The sequence below is a fragment of the Populus trichocarpa genome, chromosome 1, assembly GCF_000002775.5.
Source record: "Populus trichocarpa isolate Nisqually-1 chromosome 1, P.trichocarpa_v4.1, whole genome shotgun sequence".
Lineage (NCBI taxonomy): Eukaryota > Viridiplantae > Streptophyta > Magnoliopsida > Malpighiales > Salicaceae > Populus > Populus trichocarpa.
In genome coordinates, this window is record NC_037285.2 from 41,282,852 (window position 1) to 41,303,841 (window position 20,990).

The 20,990-nt window shown below is 32.5% G+C and overlaps 3 protein-coding genes across 4 annotated transcripts; 1 reads left to right on the forward strand and 2 right to left on the reverse strand.

The window, feature by feature from the left end:
- Positions 1–894: 894 nt before the first annotated feature.
- Positions 895–3,353, reverse strand: LOC18095482 (multiprotein-bridging factor 1b). 2 transcript variants are annotated; one of them, XM_006370081.3, is made up of 4 exons: positions 3,070–3,353; positions 2,496–2,579; positions 1,413–1,495; positions 895–1,330 (listed from the first exon to the last, which is right to left on the reverse strand). In XM_006370081.3, the coding sequence occupies exons 1-4, from the start codon at positions 3,209–3,211 to the stop codon at positions 1,211–1,213; spliced, it is 429 nt and encodes a 142-aa protein (XP_006370143.1). In that variant the 5' UTR covers positions 3,212–3,353; the 3' UTR covers positions 895–1,210. The 2 variants fall into 2 exon arrangements, with proteins under 2 accessions (XP_006370143.1, XP_024455381.1); XM_024599613.2 differs by lacking the exon at positions 2,496–2,579 and having other exon boundaries at positions 3,070–3,329.
- Positions 3,354–11,347: 7,994 nt separating this feature from the next.
- Positions 11,348–15,842, forward strand: LOC18095483 (polynucleotide 3'-phosphatase ZDP). Its single transcript, XM_024602777.2, has 12 exons — positions 11,348–11,756; positions 11,879–11,917; positions 12,378–12,425; positions 12,527–12,586; positions 12,805–12,876; positions 13,024–13,080; positions 13,410–13,486; positions 13,758–13,839; positions 13,974–14,090; positions 14,916–15,034; positions 15,246–15,315; positions 15,527–15,842. The coding sequence occupies exons 1-12, from the start codon at positions 11,421–11,423 to the stop codon at positions 15,572–15,574; spliced, it is 1,125 nt and encodes a 374-aa protein (XP_024458545.1). The 5' UTR covers positions 11,348–11,420; the 3' UTR covers positions 15,575–15,842.
- Positions 15,843–18,516: 2,674 nt separating this feature from the next.
- Positions 18,517–20,581, reverse strand: LOC18095484 (uncharacterized). Its single transcript, XM_006370083.3, has one exon. It carries the CDS (start codon positions 20,543–20,545, stop codon positions 18,788–18,790), a length of 1,758 nt encoding a protein of 585 aa, XP_006370145.2. The 5' UTR covers positions 20,546–20,581; the 3' UTR covers positions 18,517–18,787.
- Between the last annotated feature and the right edge of the window lie 409 nt (positions 20,582–20,990).

Consider the following 20,990-nt stretch of genomic DNA (forward strand, 5'->3'; position numbering starts at 1 on the left):
AAATAAAAAAAACGGGGACTAGATTTAAAAAAGTTAAAAATTGGAGGATAAAATTGAAAAAAAAAACTAATTTTATAAATTAATTAAAATAAAACAAATAGAAATTAGAAGGACAAAAAAAGATGAAACCAAAAGAAAACAAACTTGAAGGGATGACATGTAAATTTTGAGGGTCAAACATGGATTTTTAGGAGGAAAGAGAAGAAAAAAAGAAAAAAATCGACGACGCCTCAATAAAGGTTGGGCACACAGCCCTAATAAGAAGGAGAAGGCCAAGACAAATCGAATGAAGTGGCAGAACAAATTTTTTAACCATTAAAATGAGTCACACACATAACTAGAAGATGCGGAGAGACTGGTGCATGCAAATTACACGTTAACAACTTTTTATTTATTTATGAAAATACCACTTTAAGCCATTAAAAAATTAAAAACCAAGGGCAAGGGAGTTATTATATTGTAGGCAAAAAAAGGAAAAACCCAAAATACCCCTAGAACAAAGCTTTTTTTTTTTTTTTTCAAAGGCAATAAAGTACTTTAACGTTTAAAAAAAATAGCAAAAAAATCCAACAAAATCAGTATTGTAATATTATCCTTGGAAGACAGTATTGTATGATTTTTTAAGAATAAAATCGCAAATTCATTATTACAATTAACAGTAAATTAAAACATATCTACAATGGTTTCCATGTTTGGTATTGTAAGATTAATTTCAAGTTCAAGGCCCATTAGGAAACACACTTCGTAGTTCCGAGGAGAAGCCTAAAATATGGATATCAGAACAACGGTCGAAGTCTACTAAACAACTTAGATTTCATTAATTTTGCTGTTAATCTAAATGCTGTGATCAGTGCAACAACTGATCCAACATCCTCAACAAGTGGCACCGTGAACTTCCAAATTAGAGGTAGACAATTTCATCACTTCATGCAATGTGGAAGGTCATTTACAAAATGGGTCTTTCGTTTTTAGGTGAAAATTCTTGCAAGTCTAAACCATCCAAAAGATTTTGGTCCACAAAACACAGAAGAGGAACCAAGGGACAGAAAGGTAGATCTAAATTCAAAGACATCACACGGGTCAAAGCGACTGTTTCTTACAAGCGAGCCATAACAAAGGTAGAAAGGGTCCCATCTACACCACCAATTTTAAGACTCAAGAGACAGCTGGAAACAACTTTATAGCTCCCTGCTGTGTTTCAAATCCTACTTCACTTCTTTCCCCGCAGCTTCACACCAAGAGCCCTCTCCAGTTTGCCTATAATCTGCTGATTAGGAATGGCTTTTCCGGATTCATACTCCTGAATTATCTGGGGCTTCTCGTTGATCAACTGCACCGGGAGGAAAAAAATAAGAGTACTGATATAAAAGCTGAAGTTATTGTGGATGAGAGAGTGAGAAAGAGAGAGGGACCTGTGCAAGTTGAGCCTGGGTAAGTTTCTTGTCCGTTCTACCCTGCATAATTGCTTTCTTCAGTTCAGTTGGCACTCGGTCATCTGTGGGAAAACAACACAAACAGACCAGAAGGTTTTAGGAAGATTTTTTCTTCCAGTGGTAAAGTATCACACATCATCTAACAAAAACAAGAGCAACTTGGGAGAGAGCTAAAACCCAGTAGCGAGGTCCAGGAACATGCTAAAACACCAAAAACTTATGTGGGGATGATTTAGAGAAACATAATCATCATTTTGTGTAACATTATACATGAAGATGATCAAAGAAAGGAGTGTGAAGTTCAACTGAGCAAGTTGCATCTAGAAGTAAGATGTGTGCTACTTGTTCGGTACATAGAATCACAAAAAAAAACACAATTAATTTTAAACAATTGTTCCTCATATTTTAATTCCCATGATGACTTAAAAAGCCTGAAATACAGGATTTTCACCATGAAGAGTCAAATTCTAAAATGATGACAAGAAAGAGGCAACTTTATACAGATTCCTTTAGGAACTCTCTTCAGCTAAAGATCAAAAAGGAAAAGCTTATCTCTAGATGAGATTAAAGGCTACCTTTATTTTAAGTCAGAGCAAGCCGATGACAACACAGTTTCATCAGCAAACAAACCTCAAGATCCTCAAAACTCATCAATCAGTGGATTAATTTTAATAGAGAACTGTACAGTCAATTAACATTACTTATACACAACAAGACAAACACAGAAAACCATGAAAACTAAACCACAACAATGTTAACAATAATATAAACACAGAAAAACATGAAAACTCAAGCACAAAAATGTTAACAATGATTCATCATTCAGTAGATTAATTTTAATAGAGAACTGTAAAGTCAATTAACATTACTTATACACAGCAAGATAAAACACAGAAAACCATGAATACTCAAACACGACAATGTTAACAGTGATATAAACACAGAAAACCATGAAGACTCAAACACAACAATGTTAACAATGATACAAACAATTACCCACCAAAGAACTTTTCACATGTGTGCAGATGTGCAAGAAAAAAAAAAGATATATGCTATACTCACGAGCAAGGTTCTCTGTTTCTTCATCGAGCTTCCTTGTGTTCAAAGAAGTGCTGCTAGAAGCAGCCTTGTTCGTACCAGCAGTTGCTGCAGGTCAGATTAAAATACAATCATTTTAAGTTCACACAAACAAACATGATGGCAGTTTATTATTTCCCCTAGCTGCCATATTATAGTTTATCTTTTTCCCCTAGATTAAAGTTTTTAAAAATTTATAAATTAGGAAATATAGGTGCATATTTCTTTCATTTAATTATTTTATATTCATAACAGGTTAATAATAATTTGAAAAAGAAAAGTTGAAAACTACCACTTAAACCCTAATCTCTAAAAATGAAAAAAAAAAAAAACTGAACTCTAATGGTGCTTATTATCACAATAGATTCCAAAATAACAAATACAATTAGAGATCCAAGACAATTATCAAATGTTCTTTAAATTTTTGTATCAAGAAACAAACCCTAACTTCACTATCATCATCAACGATACAAAAAAAAAACAGAATGTTTGGATTGACAGATTGAGTTAAATTAACCATCTAAATAATACGAGAGAGGATAAAAGAGGGGAGGGGTACATTTTTTGATGGTTTCGATCTCGGCACCGGAGCGGCGGGCGGCGTTGACGGCCTTCTCATCCTTCTTGGCGGCGGCGTTGGGAGCTTTCTTGCGGATCACTACGGGTTCCCAGTCCTGTGAGATTGGTCCACCTCCTGACATTTTTTTCCCTCTTTTAATCAACAATAATATCTTTCTCTCTATCTATTGGTTAGGTGATTTTATATGTTGTTGCGTGTCTTTATCTCTGGTTTTTAGGACTCTGGCTTCCGCTTCTCATTATATAAGAAGAGGAGGGGCTATCCAAAAAGAAAAATAAATCTGCATTTTACGTGGCGAGCAGGACTAGCCCCTAATCCTAGCCTAATGAATTTGGGCCCCATCTACAGTCAATGTTTTTTCCGTATGGGCTTGTGGGCTGCATTTGCCTTCAAAAACCAAAATGCATTCCTTCCCCGTTCGGAAAAGCATAGTTATTAAAACCAGTTTGGGGAATCATTCGGGGATTCATTCGGTTAAAAAGTTGGTTTTCGAGTTTTATAGGTCAACTCGGATTAATTTAAAAAAATTAAAAAAAATATTTAAAACTTTAATATTTCATATGAAAAAATTAAGAAAAAATTCATGTAAATATAAGCTATACATATTATAAATAATAAAGTTTAAAAAAATATTTTAAAAAAAATGTATCCCACATTAAAAAGATAGTATGTTAAGCTTTTAATTTGAAGTATTTGAACTAAAATTTTTTTTTTATCTCACATTGAATAAATAATTTTTTCCTTGGGAACATAGAGTATATATACTAATGAATTTCAAATCCTACATTGAAAAAATATAACTTTTTTCTTGGGAACATAGAGTATATATACGAAAGGGCTTCAAATCTCACATTAAAAAGATACTATGTTATCTCTTTAAGTTGAAGTATTTAAACCAAAAACTTTTGTATCCCACATTGAAAAAACATAACTTTTTTCTTGGGAACATATAGTATATATACGAAAGGGCTTCAAATCCCACATTGAAAAGATAATGTGTTATCTTTTATCCCACATTGAAAAAACATAAATTTTTTCTTGGGAACATAGAGTATTTATACTAATGGGTTTCAAATCTCACATTGAAAAAACATAACTTTTTTCATTGGAACATAGAGTATATATACGAAAAAACTTCAAATCCCACATTGAAAAGATACTATGTTATCCCTTTAAGTTGAAATATTTAAACCAAAAAGCTTTTTATCCCACATTGAATAAACATAACTTTTTTCTTGGGAACATAGATTATATATACTAATGGGTTTCAAATCTCACGTTTGAAAAAAAAAATCGGGTCTCGTCCGGATTCGCTTGGGTTATGGGTTGACCCGCCGGTCGACCGGGTTTTACCGGGCTGTTGTTCCGGCCAGTCTTTTATTAAACCCGGACCGGTCCAGCCACATGGTCGACTAGGTCCCGGGTCGACCCACTAGGCTGGACCGGGTTTTATAACTAGGCGGAAAAGAGAGAAATATAGGAATTTTTTTAATAGTAACATAGTTAAAACAAATTTGCTAAAGACCCCGACTGAAAAATATTTTAAAAATAATACATTTTGAACCAACAAATAATTATCAATCGTGTTTTTATACAAACATATGATCACCAATCGCAATCACAATTACATGACAAAAGTGATGTTCATAATTGCATGTTAAAAACCTTTTTTTTTTCTTTTTTTTCCTTCCATAGTCACCACCCCTCACCTAAAAAAACCCAAAAACTCAATCATTCTTCTCCTAGATCACCCAAAATAGCTATCAATCCTCTACCAAAACACCAAAATTTTCTTCTCCTCTTCTTCATACATCATTTTAGTGTTTTTTTAACAAAAAACATAGACCTAATCTCCTCTTTTAATCTCTCAATCATGACCACTGCTCGAACCAACACCTAATCATCAATAAATAAAGGTAAAAACACTACATTTCTCTTAATTTTATGGGTATTATTGTTAAATTGTTAGACTTTTTAGTTTTAATTTATTATTGTTTAGGGTTGTGTTTGATAAGTGCTATTTTGTTTAATTGAGATAATTTAGGGTTTAAGTGAAGCAATGTTAGGTGTTTTTGTACAATTGATATTATTTGTGTATTTAATTACATCAGAACAATTAAGGTTTACAAACTAGAGAGATTTCTGGAATCAATTGATGTTATATGTGATGACAATATGATATGATGCACAAGTATGATAGAGCATATTTACTCCATATGTTTGGCAGCATACTATTCATGGATCTCGGTAGGATATATGTGTTATTGTTCTATCTTCCTTTATTAAAGAACTTTAAGGCCATTATGTAGTATAGCTGGGGGTCAGGCATTCTTGCATGTTTGTACAAGTACTTGCATGTTGCAGGCATGAAAAGGGTAAAGCAAGTTGGGAGATGTTTGTTTTTTGTACAAATTCTGTAATGTACATTGTATTTCTTTGTTATCACAATAAGTATCTTGGTTTTAAGTTGGTTACTGATTGGATTGCATTTTATTTTATTTTATTTTATTTGTTTTATAGTTATGGTCATGAGATCATTTGCACTTAGAATGCCCATAAATTAACCCAAAAACTAATATGTTTGTGATAATTGGGAAAGTAAATTTACAACTCTCATTAGAAAATAGGTAATATGTTATTTATAATCATATCCCTAAATTAAAAAATAATATATTTAAGTATTTTATTAGTTTTAAATTTTAGGTGTTATGGGATAAGGAGTTATGAAAATAATTTAACATATGTTTTGTCATTTTATCATTTCATAATTCTTTTTTATTATTTTTTTATAAAATCAACTTTAACATTGTTTTAAAAACAATACAATAAAAAAAGACAAAATCAAAATCAAAATAGGGAGTAGAATGGGTAAAGGTCTAAAGTTCAAAACAAGAAAAACGAGGGATAAAAATAAAATTGAGTTATTTAGGGACCAAGTAACAAAAGAGAAAATGAAAATTTATGGGCTATAAACAAATGAGTGTATTATAGAGAAAATAGGCCACCATACATAAAAAATAAAATATTATTCATCATCTCTTCCACCAAAATCGTAGCCAACATAGATTATTTTTTAGAGAATATGAGCTGGAATATGGAGAAACAAACCCTAGAATAACACTATTCATCTCCTACCTTTCTCTTATAAAAATTAAACTTAGCTTTATCTCTCTAAACCCAAAAACATTTCCCTCGATTTCTCTCACCTTTGCCCTTCATTTCTAACGAGACCACCATTATTCTCTTCATCTCAAAGCCCTCTACTAAAGCCCCCAATCAATTGAAACTAGTATCACTTGTATCATCATCATCAGAGAGAGAGAGAGAGAGAGAGAGAGAGAGAGAGAGACCTAAAAACTTCTTTATTTGATTTCTCTCTCATTTGACCTCCAAACCAGGAAAGACCACCATCATTCTTCTACTATTGAAGATAACTACATAGACATACAAGCTCAATAACCCAATAATCTTGGTGTGAGCAGATCTGAAAGTTAGAAAACAAACTAATTGGGAGAAAAGACCATCATGACTTTTCAATTTAGATCTCCCCCACCAATTGGAGGTGCCCTGGTGGCCTAATCATCATTATAGGAAGAAGAAGGAATATTTGGAACACCCTAAAGAGCCATCCATATCGGGTAGACGTTGGTGGTGCATAGAATAACATGAAACTTGACAACCCATTTTTGGAGTATAACTATTACATGCGAACACTACCTTTATGGGTCAAACAATGTTTTTTTTATTATTATTCTAGCCTTTTTTTTGTCCTCTTTAGCCACCTCTAAAAGGTCTATTTTGGACCCCAAACCACTTTTAAATAATTATCTTAATTGTTGATTTTGATGTGTTTTGTGATGAGATTTTTGGATTACGCAATGTATATCAGATTGATTTTATATTAGAATAATGTTGGTCAAAAATTTTAATCTTGCATACCCCTTCTATGTGTAAGGATTATATGGAATAGCATGCTTAGAATTGATTTTAGCCTTGTTCATGAGTTTGTGCTCATTACTTATTGTCATTTTATACATGCAAAATTAGGGTTCTTATATGTTTATAATGTCTTCAATGAACAATTAACCTTGTTTGATTTTTGTGAATTTTATTGGTAAATACATTATCCACATCATTCAAAACATAAAAAACTTTATCATCATCAAATCTCATGCATCATGGCTAAGTCTCTCAAATATCTAAAAAAACAAAAAAAAATATTCTTACATGTTTTAATGGTTATTTTAGCATTACAAAAGAAAAAGAAAAAGAAAATGTCATGTATATTTTAGGGTTTTATAACAAGTTTATAAAATTCATTGAGATTTTGCCCAAATTAAAAAGGCCAATTAGGCTGACATTTCAAACCTTTAAAAAATTAATCCTTCTTTTCTCACAAATCATGTTAAAAAAATATATTTTGCTATTCATTTTTGGTATTTTGGATAAATGAACTTAATATGGGCTATTCCTTTGGATATTAGTAGGAGTAATGCGTCCTATTAATTTTTCAAATAATAAAACTTTTAGTTTAATATTCACCGATTACAAAATCATGAGTATTAATTTTTTTAGTATAATATTCACCAATAAAAAATCAAGAATGTTAAAAAAAATAGTTTAATATTCATTAAGTACATATGAGTGTGAATTGAGAGTATTAAGTCTTAATTTAACAAATATTAGGAGTGAAACACAAATGCAATAGGATAGGTGAACCTCATTGAGACACCTTCCATGGACCTTCCTTATTCTTTGGGTTTGGTCCAATAAGCCTAATATAGGCCCATAGATAACTTACTTACATAATTCAATTGATAATTAATCATAGATTGTGATCAAGAGTGACTAACTTTAGAATTGTCAATTCACCAGGTGTTATTTAAAGGTAACAATTTAGAGTGACAAAAATAAATCAGACTTTAGAATGGTTAGGTTCAAAGCAACAATTAGGGTTTAATTTATCGCAGTAAACTCGTTATTATCCTATAGATAGACCACTGATAGATAAGATACAACAAACTATTAGGATTAAAATATAAGATAAACAATGCAAACTACCTTAAGTAAGATGCTTTATAGTAATAATATCTTTCATTTAGTATAATCAGTCTTTTACCATGGATATCTATTAATCAGTTATGATTTTCTAATGACCATAATACTAAGTGACGACTCATCTTTCTATTTTTACTATACTTTATTAATATAATATAAGCTTTTGCTTTTATGGGCTCGTCATAATGTCGGGTGTGAAAATATTATTAAAAACAAATATAAAGCAATCCATATTAGTTATATTGCCTTATAATGATTTTTTCCTTTCTTTTAACATAATCAGTTAGGGTTCCTAGTTACCGTAAAATTAGGTGATGACTATTCTTTCTTACTTTACTCAATTCTAATTAACTCATCAAGATGTTCTTCGCGACAATAACTATGTTTGCAAAAGCCAACAAAGATGGCGATAGACGTGGAGGGACAATAATGATGTGGTCATTTAATGGTTGTAAGGTAGTGAATATAATTATGACTATCTAAATTGCAAATATTGATAGTGGTAACATAATGATAGTAAGGTGATACTGGTGTTAATAATAGTGATGAGACAACTATTCTAGTGGTGATTGTCTTAGAAACAAGATACTGATAATTATTTTCACATGTATTTAAAATGTGTCAATTTTTTCGCATGACCTTTTAATTCTAAATATTTAATTATTTTGTATTGTGCTATAAAAAAATTAAAGGTCCTAAATAATGTGATTAATTTATAAATATAAGAAAAGAAAAATTACAGCAACAACTCTTTAAAAAATATGAATAAAAAGAAATTTACAATATTTATTCTCAAAAAATTATGAAATGAAAAATACTTGGTGGATATAAAAACATGTAAGATAACTATAAATATAAAGTGAAATGTTAGAAATGAAGGAAAAAATAAGATAATTCTTTGTTTGTTGCTCTCATAGGATAAAGTGTTCAAATGAATGTATAAATTGAATATTCAAAGCATATATTATGTGAAAGACATTACATTTTATCATATTTTGTTTCATAATTTGGTTGGTCTACATTCAATTTCTATTTATGATTATATATTTTGATTATTTGAAAAAACTAATTATTAATCCATAAAAAACATGTATGAAGTCAAATGTCTAAAAAATCATGGGTTTAACATTCAATATAATAAAAAACACAAATAACTCAATGTTTATCATCCTCATAATCGAGGGGCGTTCAACTAGTTTATAAAATGAAAACTATTAAGGATACAATAAAGGTTCACTGGATGAGTGTATGTTTTTATGATTCAAGCAACTTTTTAAAGTGCTTTTCAAATAATTTTTCACCTAAAAAAATATTAAATTAATGTCTTTTTAGTTGTTTTTAATGATCTTGATATGTTGATGTCAAAAATTAAAAAAATCTAAACAAATATTATTTTAAAGCATTTTCACAAAAGCACTCTGCACCTCATTACCAAACACACACAGCAAGTTTTAATTCTAAAATAGCTCGGTTGATGCTCAATGAGGGCCTCACAACGTGAGGGAAATATTTTATCGCTTAGTTGTTACTCAGTTTGAAAAAAATTGAGAGTCTAAAATAGCTTAAGACGGTGGTTGAAATAAAAGCTAAATTGAATTTTACAGTCTTTATGAAAAACACCACCTCAAATTTTGGCAATAACAACACACAATTAATCAATGCACAAATACAATAAGATATATAATGAGAGAATGACACACCAAGTTTTAGAGTGGTTTGGTTATCTACTCCACTTATTGAAACTATGTTCATGTATTCAGTATCAATTAATGGTCTTTTTAGTGGATGAGACTTGCTAAATACACTAATATTTTTTCAGAATCAATATTAAAAAACCTTATATAATCTTATTTCAAGGCTCAAGATTAAAATTTTCACAATATTTTTCTAGGATCAAGATCTAAACCTCTCAATGGGCTTACAACCAAAGATTATCCAAGTGGTTCAAGTGCCACTTATATTTTCATAATAGGTAAAACTCTCACAAGAGTTATCATACTTCATAAACTTTAAATAGTATAAGAACACATGTGATAAATTCTCTTCGCTAAAAATAGATAAGAAGCTTTGCTCTTAATAGAAAATGAATTGAGTGATAATACCAAAATATATGATTAACATGATTTTCATAATTATTTATCACTATATAAGTTTTGGTAATAAAAATAAATTGGATGATGAATTTTGGCAATGTAGGTATTTTTGAATAAAAATCATTTTATAATGCCAAATTAAATTTCATAAAGACTTGATTACATTAAAACATGATTAGGCATCTTTAAGTTCATTATACTTTAAATGATATGGTATAGATTCCTACAACAATAAGACCTTTGACATGCATATTAAATCCACTAATTGTTGTTAACATAAAATAAATAAACTATAAAAGTTTAAAGACCTCTGGGCTAACAAAAATATGATTTAATTTTACTGTTTAGTAAGAATTGGAGCTTTGGAAACTAAACTCGAAGCTTAAACAAATATTGAGTCTCTTTTGTTTGCTAGGACCATTGACTAATTTACAAGGTCAATGAAGGAATTTGTTTTTGTTTTTGACACTTAACTTTTGTTTTTTTCTTATTTTGATCTCTTTATTTGAGATTTAACTTGGTGATTTATTTTGGTTGTCTAGGTATGGGATTTTCACAATGATGAGGGAAAATTCTAGTGCTTGGTTAATACTAGGTTTTGTAGAATAAAACAAACTTTGGCTAAATTAAAATATTTAAGTGTTAAGAAATCAAAATTGAAACTAAAACAAATATGGTGACTGTGGTAAACGGGCACGACAAATTGGCTGAAACATGCACCTCACGCGTCAATTGGTGAGAGACGTTTATGAGTTTTAGGCACTAATAAGGTGTTAATATGAGGCCAAATTACGGCTTTCACGACAATATTGGAAATGCTATGCTGGGCTTTTTTAGGCGGTTGGTCATGTGTTGGAAGATTCAAATCATGTCAATTGTTTATTGTATTAAATTTAATCTTTATTTTTTTGATTTTTTTGATTTTGTTTTTCAATTTCATTCCTTAACATTATATTTTTTTAATTTTTATATCAATTCTGGTCCTCATTCTTGTTAAATTTGATTTTTATTTTTTAATTATTATTTGTTTTTTTTTTTTGAGATATTTTTTTTCACATTAGTTCTATAATATAATATACGATAAGTATTTCGCTCGCTCGGCTCCTATAAACTGGCGGGAAGAAGTTGAGGCTAATAGCCCGCTGGCTAAGCGACTTCCGATAAGGACCCAACTTTTCCATGCTCGCCCATTACTGTACAGCTCTCACCTCCAACAGCAAAAACTCTTGTCTTTTCTTTTTCAGAATTACAAAACACTCTAGTCTTTGTTCCACTCTCCAAAACCCCAAAAGAGCAATGCCTCCTACTTCAAAAGCCAGAATCATCGCCGAGTACGCGAAATCGAGCAGGTCATCGTGCAAGACATGCTCGAAAGCAATATCTGCTAAGGCCCTCAGGTTGGGTTTGGTCAGTAGAGACTCAAGAGGGTTTGATATGACCAAATGGCATCACTTGGGTTGCTTCTCTGACAAGATTGACTCTACCGAGCACATTGGAGGGTTTGATTCTCTCCAGGTAGTTTTTTGGTTTTAGGGTTTCTGTGGGGTGTTGGGGATTTTTATGTTGTTTGGTTTTAATTATAAAAAATTACGGGTTAATGGAAAGTGAGAATTTAACCGTTTGATCGTGTTTTGCAGAGTTGTGATCAGGAAGCCCTGAAGAAATTGGCGGAACAGGTATTAATTAATATTTATTGATGCTCTTCCTTGTGAACACGAACAGCAGTTGACGTTTTTAGGTTTTTCGTCATGGCAACTGGTTGTATTCTAATTGGGCAGTTATGATGATTATGGAGTTTAGCTAGGGTTTGTTATGACATTAATGGTGATTTGTTGTAATTGTCATGGTTATTAGTTTTGCTGTGTTTCTCTGGTTCAGCTTGAGAGATTTAAGACGAAAATTCCCTTTTGTTATTGTTTAATGTTTTTTTTTTCAGAAAAGACAAAGGTATATGTGGTCTTGGCTGGATGAATTTACAATGCGCATATAAAAATTGCCAAAGGATTTGTGTTCTTAGCGTGCTGTTTTTTGTTTATATTTTGGGACGAATGTGTGGTGGGATGTACAGGTTGGACTCTAGAGGGTTATTCTATAAGCATCTATCTATTCTAATTAACACATATTCCAACATTACAGGTTTCAAATGGAGATCAAGATGTTGAAATAAGCCGGAAAAGTTCCAAGGTATCAAGGGCATATGGATATCTTAAAAACTCAGCTATCTTTATGTTTGTACTCCTGCGCATACATCTGTATTGCTGATATTTTTTCATAACCTGATTCAGAGAACAGATGAAGATGCGGAAGAAAGTGAACTGGAGAAAATAAATACGAAGAAAACTAAGGTAGATTATCTTGTTGTTTTCTCCTCTCTAAATTTATGTTTCTTTGATTTTAATTGTCAAGTTCTCAATTGAAAGGTTGTCTTGTGATGTTCTGAGTGTTTAATTTATAAAGTCCTTAATTTGTTGGCATATTCCAATGGCTGTTTACTTTTCTTGATACAACTTTTCATTTTCAATTGGACATCTATTTATTTTATTTTGAACATCATTGCTTCTAGTTGTCAATAGCTAATGAGGAAGCCAGCCTGGACATAGCCTTTTCACTCTCCGATGTTAGGGACAATTATAAGGTCAGATATATTCTGAATGCATATTGTCGTATTTTTTCTGACTTCATTTTCATATATCAACTTTCTTTTGTTTCTGTTTATATGCCTTTCCCTTGTTTGGAAAAAGTCTGTGTTTCTTACTTGTTTTATGTTTTCCTTTTGATTCAGGACGCTACATTATTACCTAAATGGAAGGCATTTCAGACAATTATATTTCTTGAACGGGTGAGCTGTTGGCCTTATTTTTGGGCAATGCTGCTAAGACACACCCATGTCCAGCCACACTACACACCCTTGCAGATTAACTGAATTTCCATATATCTTATGATTCAAAGCATGGCCCAAGGAAAGAGAACTAAAAAGAACATTTGCCTCTGTTTTTGTTTGATTTCCTTCACTATCTTGAATTGAAAGGTGTAGAGTTCTTGTATATATGCATGAGTAAAGTAAGACTAAGTTTTTCTTAGTAATGTTCAGATGCAATATGCCATTTCTTTTTGTGCTTGCAAACCATTGTTGGTGTGCACGTGAAAACTTAACTTCAGCATTTGCAGGATGATGGTCTCCGTGATTCGAATAAAATTGCTGCATTTGATTTTGATGGCTGTCTCGCAAAAACATCTGTCAAGAGGTATACACCTCCTTTTTAAGTCATCCATTGAACAGTTTTTGCTTTTGCAGATTTCTATGAAGTTGTATTTTCTTGGGTTTCTCCTTTTGCTCCATGTGATTAATTGCTTCCACTATCAGTTTTAGTGACCAGACACTTGGGCAGAGTTTTCAGCTTGGAATCTTTAACCCTCTATTTCTTTGAGTGGCTGTCTCCAAGTCTTATGTTGAATTTCCGTTAGGATCAAATTGAGAATCTAATGGATTGCCTCATAATGCTTCTTTGATTTCAGAGTAGGTGCAGATGCTTGGTCCATCATGTTCCCCTCAATACCAGACAAGCTGCTGAGCTTATATAATGATGGCTTCAAGCTGGTCTGTCTGTTTTCTTGCAAGGGCTTTGTGTCTTAAAATTTGATTTAAAAAAGTATTTTTCCAGCTTCTTGTCACCAGATTTTGTTCCTGTTAATTTGTTTATGCTGTTAAAATGTCATTTATGCCATATTTAGGTTATATTCACAAATGAATCCAATATTGATCGCTGGAAGAACAAAAGGCAGGTAGCTGTGGACTCAAAAATTGGACGCCTAAACAACTTCATCAAGCATGTCAAGGTTCCAATCCAGGTTGTTCATTCTGCTGATTTGTTTTATTATTTTTGTTCTTTTGATAGAATCTCTGTTGACATATATTATCCTTATGAAACACAGGACCTTGTGTCCTTGAGATGACAACACATGTTTAGGTACATGACATTAAGATATGAATTTTGCAAACATTTTGTAGAATTCCAACTCCTGGAAGATCAGCCTGTGCATTCTCATTCATCTTTTTGTCATGTGATCCAATAGCTGAAAATTTGTCCTTTTTTTTTTGTTCAGAGAGAAAAATAAGATATTAAAGCGAAGATTTTCAACCATATCTACACAAAGACACACCAGTATTTTCAAATGCTTTTAGTCTCCCTGGAAGTTATTGATAGCTTCAACTTCCCGGACCTTTTTCTATATTATCTCAAAAGATTCAAAGTTGTTTGGCTTCTCATCAATTCTAAATTGGTAGTTTCTTGACAAGGTGCCTCTGAAATTTCAACTCATAAGATTGTGTTATTTGGATGGCCCTAGTCTCAGCCTGATTCTTTCTCCTAGGATTGGTTATATCTATTCTAAGTACTGCAAGAAGAGCAAATGACTCGCTGGTTAACATCCTCTTGCCCATGAAGATCTTTGTCACTGGCTATGTTTTTTGGTCATGACTGATGGTTTTGATTAGTCTATTGTATGGAAACACATTCTTCATCTTTATTCTACCACAGCCCTTGCATCACCTGTAGTCCCTTGTCATCTGATATAGTGTATGGATCTGACACAGATAGTAATGCATTTAGTGTAAAGAACATGAAAATAATCATTAGCATACTGAAATAATTCACCTGCAATGTCTGCATGCAGGTTTTTATAGCTTGTGGGTTTGATGGTAAAGTAGAAGATCCCTTCCGCAAACCTAAACCTGGAATGTGGCAGATTATGGAGAAACACTTTAACTCTGGCATCTCCATTGATATGGATCAGTTATTTTCCTCTTCCCTTAATTTCTTCACTTATTTATTTGGGGCCTGTTGGCTTTATAAGATATCACTCTCAACATTTGAAGGGCATTTTTAAGGCTGTATTATCATTACTCCCATCAACAATCTTATGTAGTTGTGGAATTATAGAATGTGACTAATTTATGAACCAGAATGGTGGTTTGATATGGCTTCTCATTTTGTGCGTTTGTAGATCCTTTTATGTTGGTGATGCAGCAGGGAGACCCAATGATCATAGCGATGCTGACATAAAATTTGCAAAGGTATAGTTAGATTTATCAGTTATGCATACATTGTGATCATCCACAGAAGATCATTTATCCTTATTTCCTGAATAAATTATCCTTTGTTTGTCTGTACTGTTTGTTTCAATTTATAAGTGGCTGGATTAGTAATGAAAATTGGTTTTGCGTACTGTTGACAATTGGTTCAATGATTTGCTCAAGAGTTAAATGAGGTTTGTTTTGGATGCAGGTTATTGGATTGAAATTCCTTGTCCCAGAGGACTACTTTGGTGTCTAAGAATTCGTGGTTAGTGACAGTGGTTCTTGATGTATGACTAACAAGAAAAGATCCAGATCAAAGTTGTAATTAGCGTCGCCAATGATCTTACATCTCTTTTTTGTACTGGAAGCTGCTGATATGCTTTGGATTGATTCATGCCAAGTCGCTCTCCGTCTGCATCCCCAGGCTTCTTTCTATTGTAGGTATTAAAAAGTTTGTAACAGAACTTGCAAAACTAAACGTGGTTAAACCATCAATAACTTGGAGAGGCTAACTCTGTTTTGAATTCGGATAGTTGAGCTGATTTTGTGACTACTAGATAGGTGGTTTGCGGTGGCCCGTGCAAGCCGTGGACTGGTTCAAATTCTTCCTCGTGTAAAAAAAATATATATTTAGGTAACACTAACGATCTTAAAGGAGGAGGAAAATTTAAGATCTTGGTTATCGACTAGAATGAATATAAAAAAGTTTGGTTAATTTAATAATATAATTAAAAAAATATTGATAGTAAATATAGCAAAAAAAATTTGGTAATAATTAACAATAAAAAATAAGTTATTAATATCATATTCAGGAAAGTTTTCTTGGAGATTCATTATTGTTTTATTGTGGATATTGTCTTACCATCATCAAGAGTTATTAATTCTATTGTGAAATATTATATGATAACATTGAAAGAGATTTCACGTGTTATAAAAGTAATAGTCTATAAAATAAAACAAAATGTTATGAAGTGATAATTTTATATTTATATTTAATTAATTAATTTAATTTAATTGAAAAAAAATCTTTTAAAAAAGTTAAATATAACAATGAATGATAAATAAAAAAACTCAAGATAACCCAAGTTACTTTCAAAGTTAGTGAAAAACCATATAAAAAGCAAATAAAAAAATTATGGATGAAATAAGCAAGCTCGGACGAATCTTTTAAACATAGGTTACCCGTGAAATCTTAGACTCGAGCTCAATCAATAAGCTTAATTTTCAACCAATTTAATATAAAAAGATGAAATAAAAAAAATCAATTTCAAAACTTGCTGAAGTAAAAAAATAGTAATTAAAAGAGCAATGATCAAATTTATTAGGAAAAAAAAATGAAAGGAGGATGAAATCATTAAAAAACAATTAATTTAAAAAATTATCTCAAATAAAACAAATAACAATAAAAAGAATAGGGACTAAATATGATAGATTAAAAAATCAAAGGATGAAATCGAAAAAAATCTATTTTTATAAATTATTTCAAATAAGACAAGTAGTAATAAAAGGAACAATGATCAAATTTGAAGAAAAAATAAATTGAATGGATGTTTTAAAACTTGAAGGGTTAGACATGAAAATCGAGAAGGAGAGAGAAAAGAAATGAAATGAAATGAAAAGCCCGTTAATACAAAACTGGAGGTCCATTGGCTACACACACTGTTTATGATGGCAAGAACATCGAGAGGATTCGAACGCTGTTGTGGAAACCTGCTTTTGTCTACCGTGAGACATCATACACATTACTTGAATGACAAGAAAACAATCCACACGTTGATGCGTAAAATGCATGCATCTACTATTTTTTAAAATAATAATTTTTACTTGTTCAATTACCCAATTACCCCTAAGTCAACCTGATCATAACAAAAAAAAAAAAACATAATGAAAATACAAATAGCCCTTGAACTCAATTTTAGTAATTTTTTCTTTAAAATATAATTCAATCATTTTTATTGTATTTAAAAAAAGAAAAGAGACAAAAGCTCATGGATGTTAGTTTAGTTATGTTAGCTTTTAAGTAATTAAGTTATTTTACTGTACTAAAAAAAATAAAAAGATTGAATTATCCTCGATTAATATAATAATGACCAATGAACCTTAATAAAAAAATACAAATTTACCCTTAATGTCTAGTTTATTGTTTTTGTTTGGGAAGAAAAGAAGAGTCATTACACTAGAGCAATTTATAATGTTTTGAGTCTGTGTATACACGAAACATTAAGACTTCTTAATTTTTTTTATAATATTTGCCTTCAGCCAAAAAAACCTATGGCCTTGTTTGTTTTTTATTAAGCTCCTAGTTACCCACAAAGTTTTTTTTAAAAATCTAAAAACAATTATGATGTATTTCAACTAAAAAATTATTTTAAAAAACAATTTCAAACACTCTCTAAAATCAGGTTAGTTTAACTTCGACAAAAACTATGTTTGAAATATAATTATAGATGAGATCTATTACAAAAAAAAAAAACATGAGCTATACGCAAACAGCAGAAGCTACGGCAATATAAAATGGTAGCAAGTATGCAAGACATCTCGTTTCCCATGCCAAACGTGATTATTATAGCTCGGGTGATGGTCATCTTGTTGAGGTTTCGGTTTTTTATTTTTTATTTTTTTTCTTTAATTCATCAACTTAACCTATGAACCTCTGGAAGTTCATTCATTTCTTTGAGTTCTTAGATGTGTGTCCTTGAAATTGTCCAGAGAAGGAATTAAATGTAAACAAAAAACAAATCAGCTTAACCGACGCAGATGAGTTTGTTGATGTCCAACTTAATGCAGGTGGTCAGTAGACAGTTTAATAATTTACAGATTTTTGCTTAATACTCGTCCAACTTGGAAAACTATCTTAACGTATTGATAAAAAAGATAGGGAGAATAATGAGCCTTACAAAATCGTGGAAGCAGCAGCATTTTTTTTCCTGTTCGACTTTTCACAGAACCAGATAATCTGACATGGTGATATTGAATTAGCGACCACAAATCCTAAGCACCCTGTTCCTTCGTCTTTCGTCATCTGGGGTTTTGCTTTATGCATCAAGCTCAATGACAATCATCCCAGACCTCTGCTGCTACCTAGGCTCTCTGCCTGCCTCATCAAGAGCCATTTTCATCTTTCTTCTATCCTGGAAACTATTAACACATAATTTAGGAGGAAGCTTTCAAGGAAAATCAGTTTGAAGTGCCATGGACTAGAAATACAATGCTCTCATACTTTATTTTGCAGTGTAAGTTCACAGTAATCACAGCACACATCATGCGGTGATCCATACACCATTTAATAAACTGAATCTAACATTCTCTACTCTGAACAAAATCAGACCGAAATTGTACGATTAGTTTTACATGCTCACAGCACTTAACAAAGACTCGGGCAATGTGCAGTTGGTTTGGCAAAGAAATTTCACAATTGCTCACAGAAGAGGATCACTTCCAAAAAACAACAATCCGCAGATCCAGAACTTCAATCCTTCCCACCGATATCACCGTCCAAGATTGCATGCCTTGTCAAAACAATCTCCTTGACTAGATTCCTATATCTAAAAGGTCTCACTGCTGCTCTCAGAAACAAACCCGGAGGTATTTTAGCCTTCTTGATCCTCCTTCCCCATCTACCAATCCCCACAATCTTCCATTCTTTTGGACTGACTTTAGCTCGAACACCTCTCAATGCAGTTTCATCTCCATCCGCTTCACTCTTCCCCTTCCCTTCTTCCCCTTGCATCATGGCCTTAGACTGCTTCTTATATATCTCATCAGTTCTATCTACACTCCATTTCACAAGATTCTCCATCTCTTCAGAACTACTCAATGCCTTCTTAAACTTCTTCTCCCAATACTGCTCGTTCTCTTCTTCTTCTTCTTCATCATCATCTTCTTCTTCACTTATTGATTCATCATCATCATCCTGATCAACTCCACCTCCTTCCATGTCCAGAACCACGTCATCTTGATCATCACCATCACCATCACCATCATCCTCAATCCACTCAGTGTACTCAGTTTCATTCTTACCATACTCCTCATCGTCATCTGGTGCATCACAACCCAACTCAATTTCCTCCAACTTAGCCTTCCACTCCTTCGTATACGGATGCAACAACTGCACCGGATGATTCCTCATCAAGAACCCCAAACACTCTGATTTCCTCTCATCACTCATCTTCTCATACGCATTCACCACATCATCCACAAACGCCTTCTGACTCACCTTCACAATCTTACACAACCCTTCATAATACGTACACAACTGCACGCTCCCATCCTCATTCTCCAACTCAAACAAAAAATCCTTTTCTGTTTTCGGATCCAAAAACGGCATTAAGCCCCTAAAAAAATCATCTTGAGGCTCAAACCTACACTGAAAAACTGGCCTCTTAACATATATAATATCCGGCCTAAACCAAGCAGCACACCGTGTTATCAACTTCCTTGCTTGATTCCCTAACCTCCCCATCAAATTCCACTTATCCAACCGCTGTTTCCCGGCTTCCACCACAACTTCACTCACCAGTGTCCACTGCTCCCATGGCATTTCATTTAACCTCCATTTCGGATGTCTAACAAAAACCCAAAAATGACGAAACCCAGCTTCTTTATTCATTTGTTTCAACCTCTCTCCAAAATCAACAGCCATTTCATGTTGCTCAATTTTATCCCACTCTGCATCATCTTTCACTTGACTATATAATGTCACACACTCATCAGTAATCCCTCCTAGCACTGGTTCACCAACAACCACACCTCGCCATGAATAAGGCCCGTACTCTCCATATCGGTACCAATCATACGGGTGTTTTAAATTTGGGTCATCTTTGTCCATGAACCGAGCCATGTAATCGTACCCGAGACCAATTTGGTTCAATTGGTCCTCTGTCAAGTTATCTGGGTGGTTTTTGTTGGAGTTTTTCAGCCGGAAGTAAGGGGATTCCTCTATATTTACCCTTCTAATGCGTGCCTTCCGCTTCGGTCTGCGGTAACCTCCGGTTCGACCAGGAGATGGAGCGCCTGGTTCCTTCTTGCTCCGGCCGGCGAAGGAGCGGGTGTCTCGGCAGAGAGAGGCATCTTGGCGCCATAATTGGGGGGTTTGGCTGGGAAATGAGAGTGTGGTGCAGAGGAATTGGGGTTTAAGGGTTAGGCTTAGGGTTTTGGGGCGGGGAGGAAAAGGTGAGAAATTAGGGTTTAGGGTTTTAGAGAAGGAAAGGTCCTGATGTAGCAACATTTGGAGATTTTCGGATTGAGTGAAGGTGATGGTAAGATCCTGGATAATTTAATTCAATTTATGACGTCGCTCTCTTTATTTCTTATTTCTTTTTCTAATTTCATGGCCAACGTCATCCTTTCTTCGTCAAACTTGCTTAACATAAAATTAATAAATTAATGTAGCGTTTAATATAGTGTTTGATTAGTAATATACTATTGAATTACTCTCTTGAGATAGAAAATATAAAGATAATAAAAATAAAAATAAATAAATAAAAATAAAATTATATTTGGTAAGTAGTGTACAAGATAAAATAATTATTTCTATATCCTGTTTAATTATGATTGACAAGATATAATAAAATATAAAAAAATTTAATTTGTTCTTAATATGTATTATTATAAAACTTATTTATTTTAAAAAATAATTAGATATTTGTTTTTTTATTTTAGGTTATCTTTAG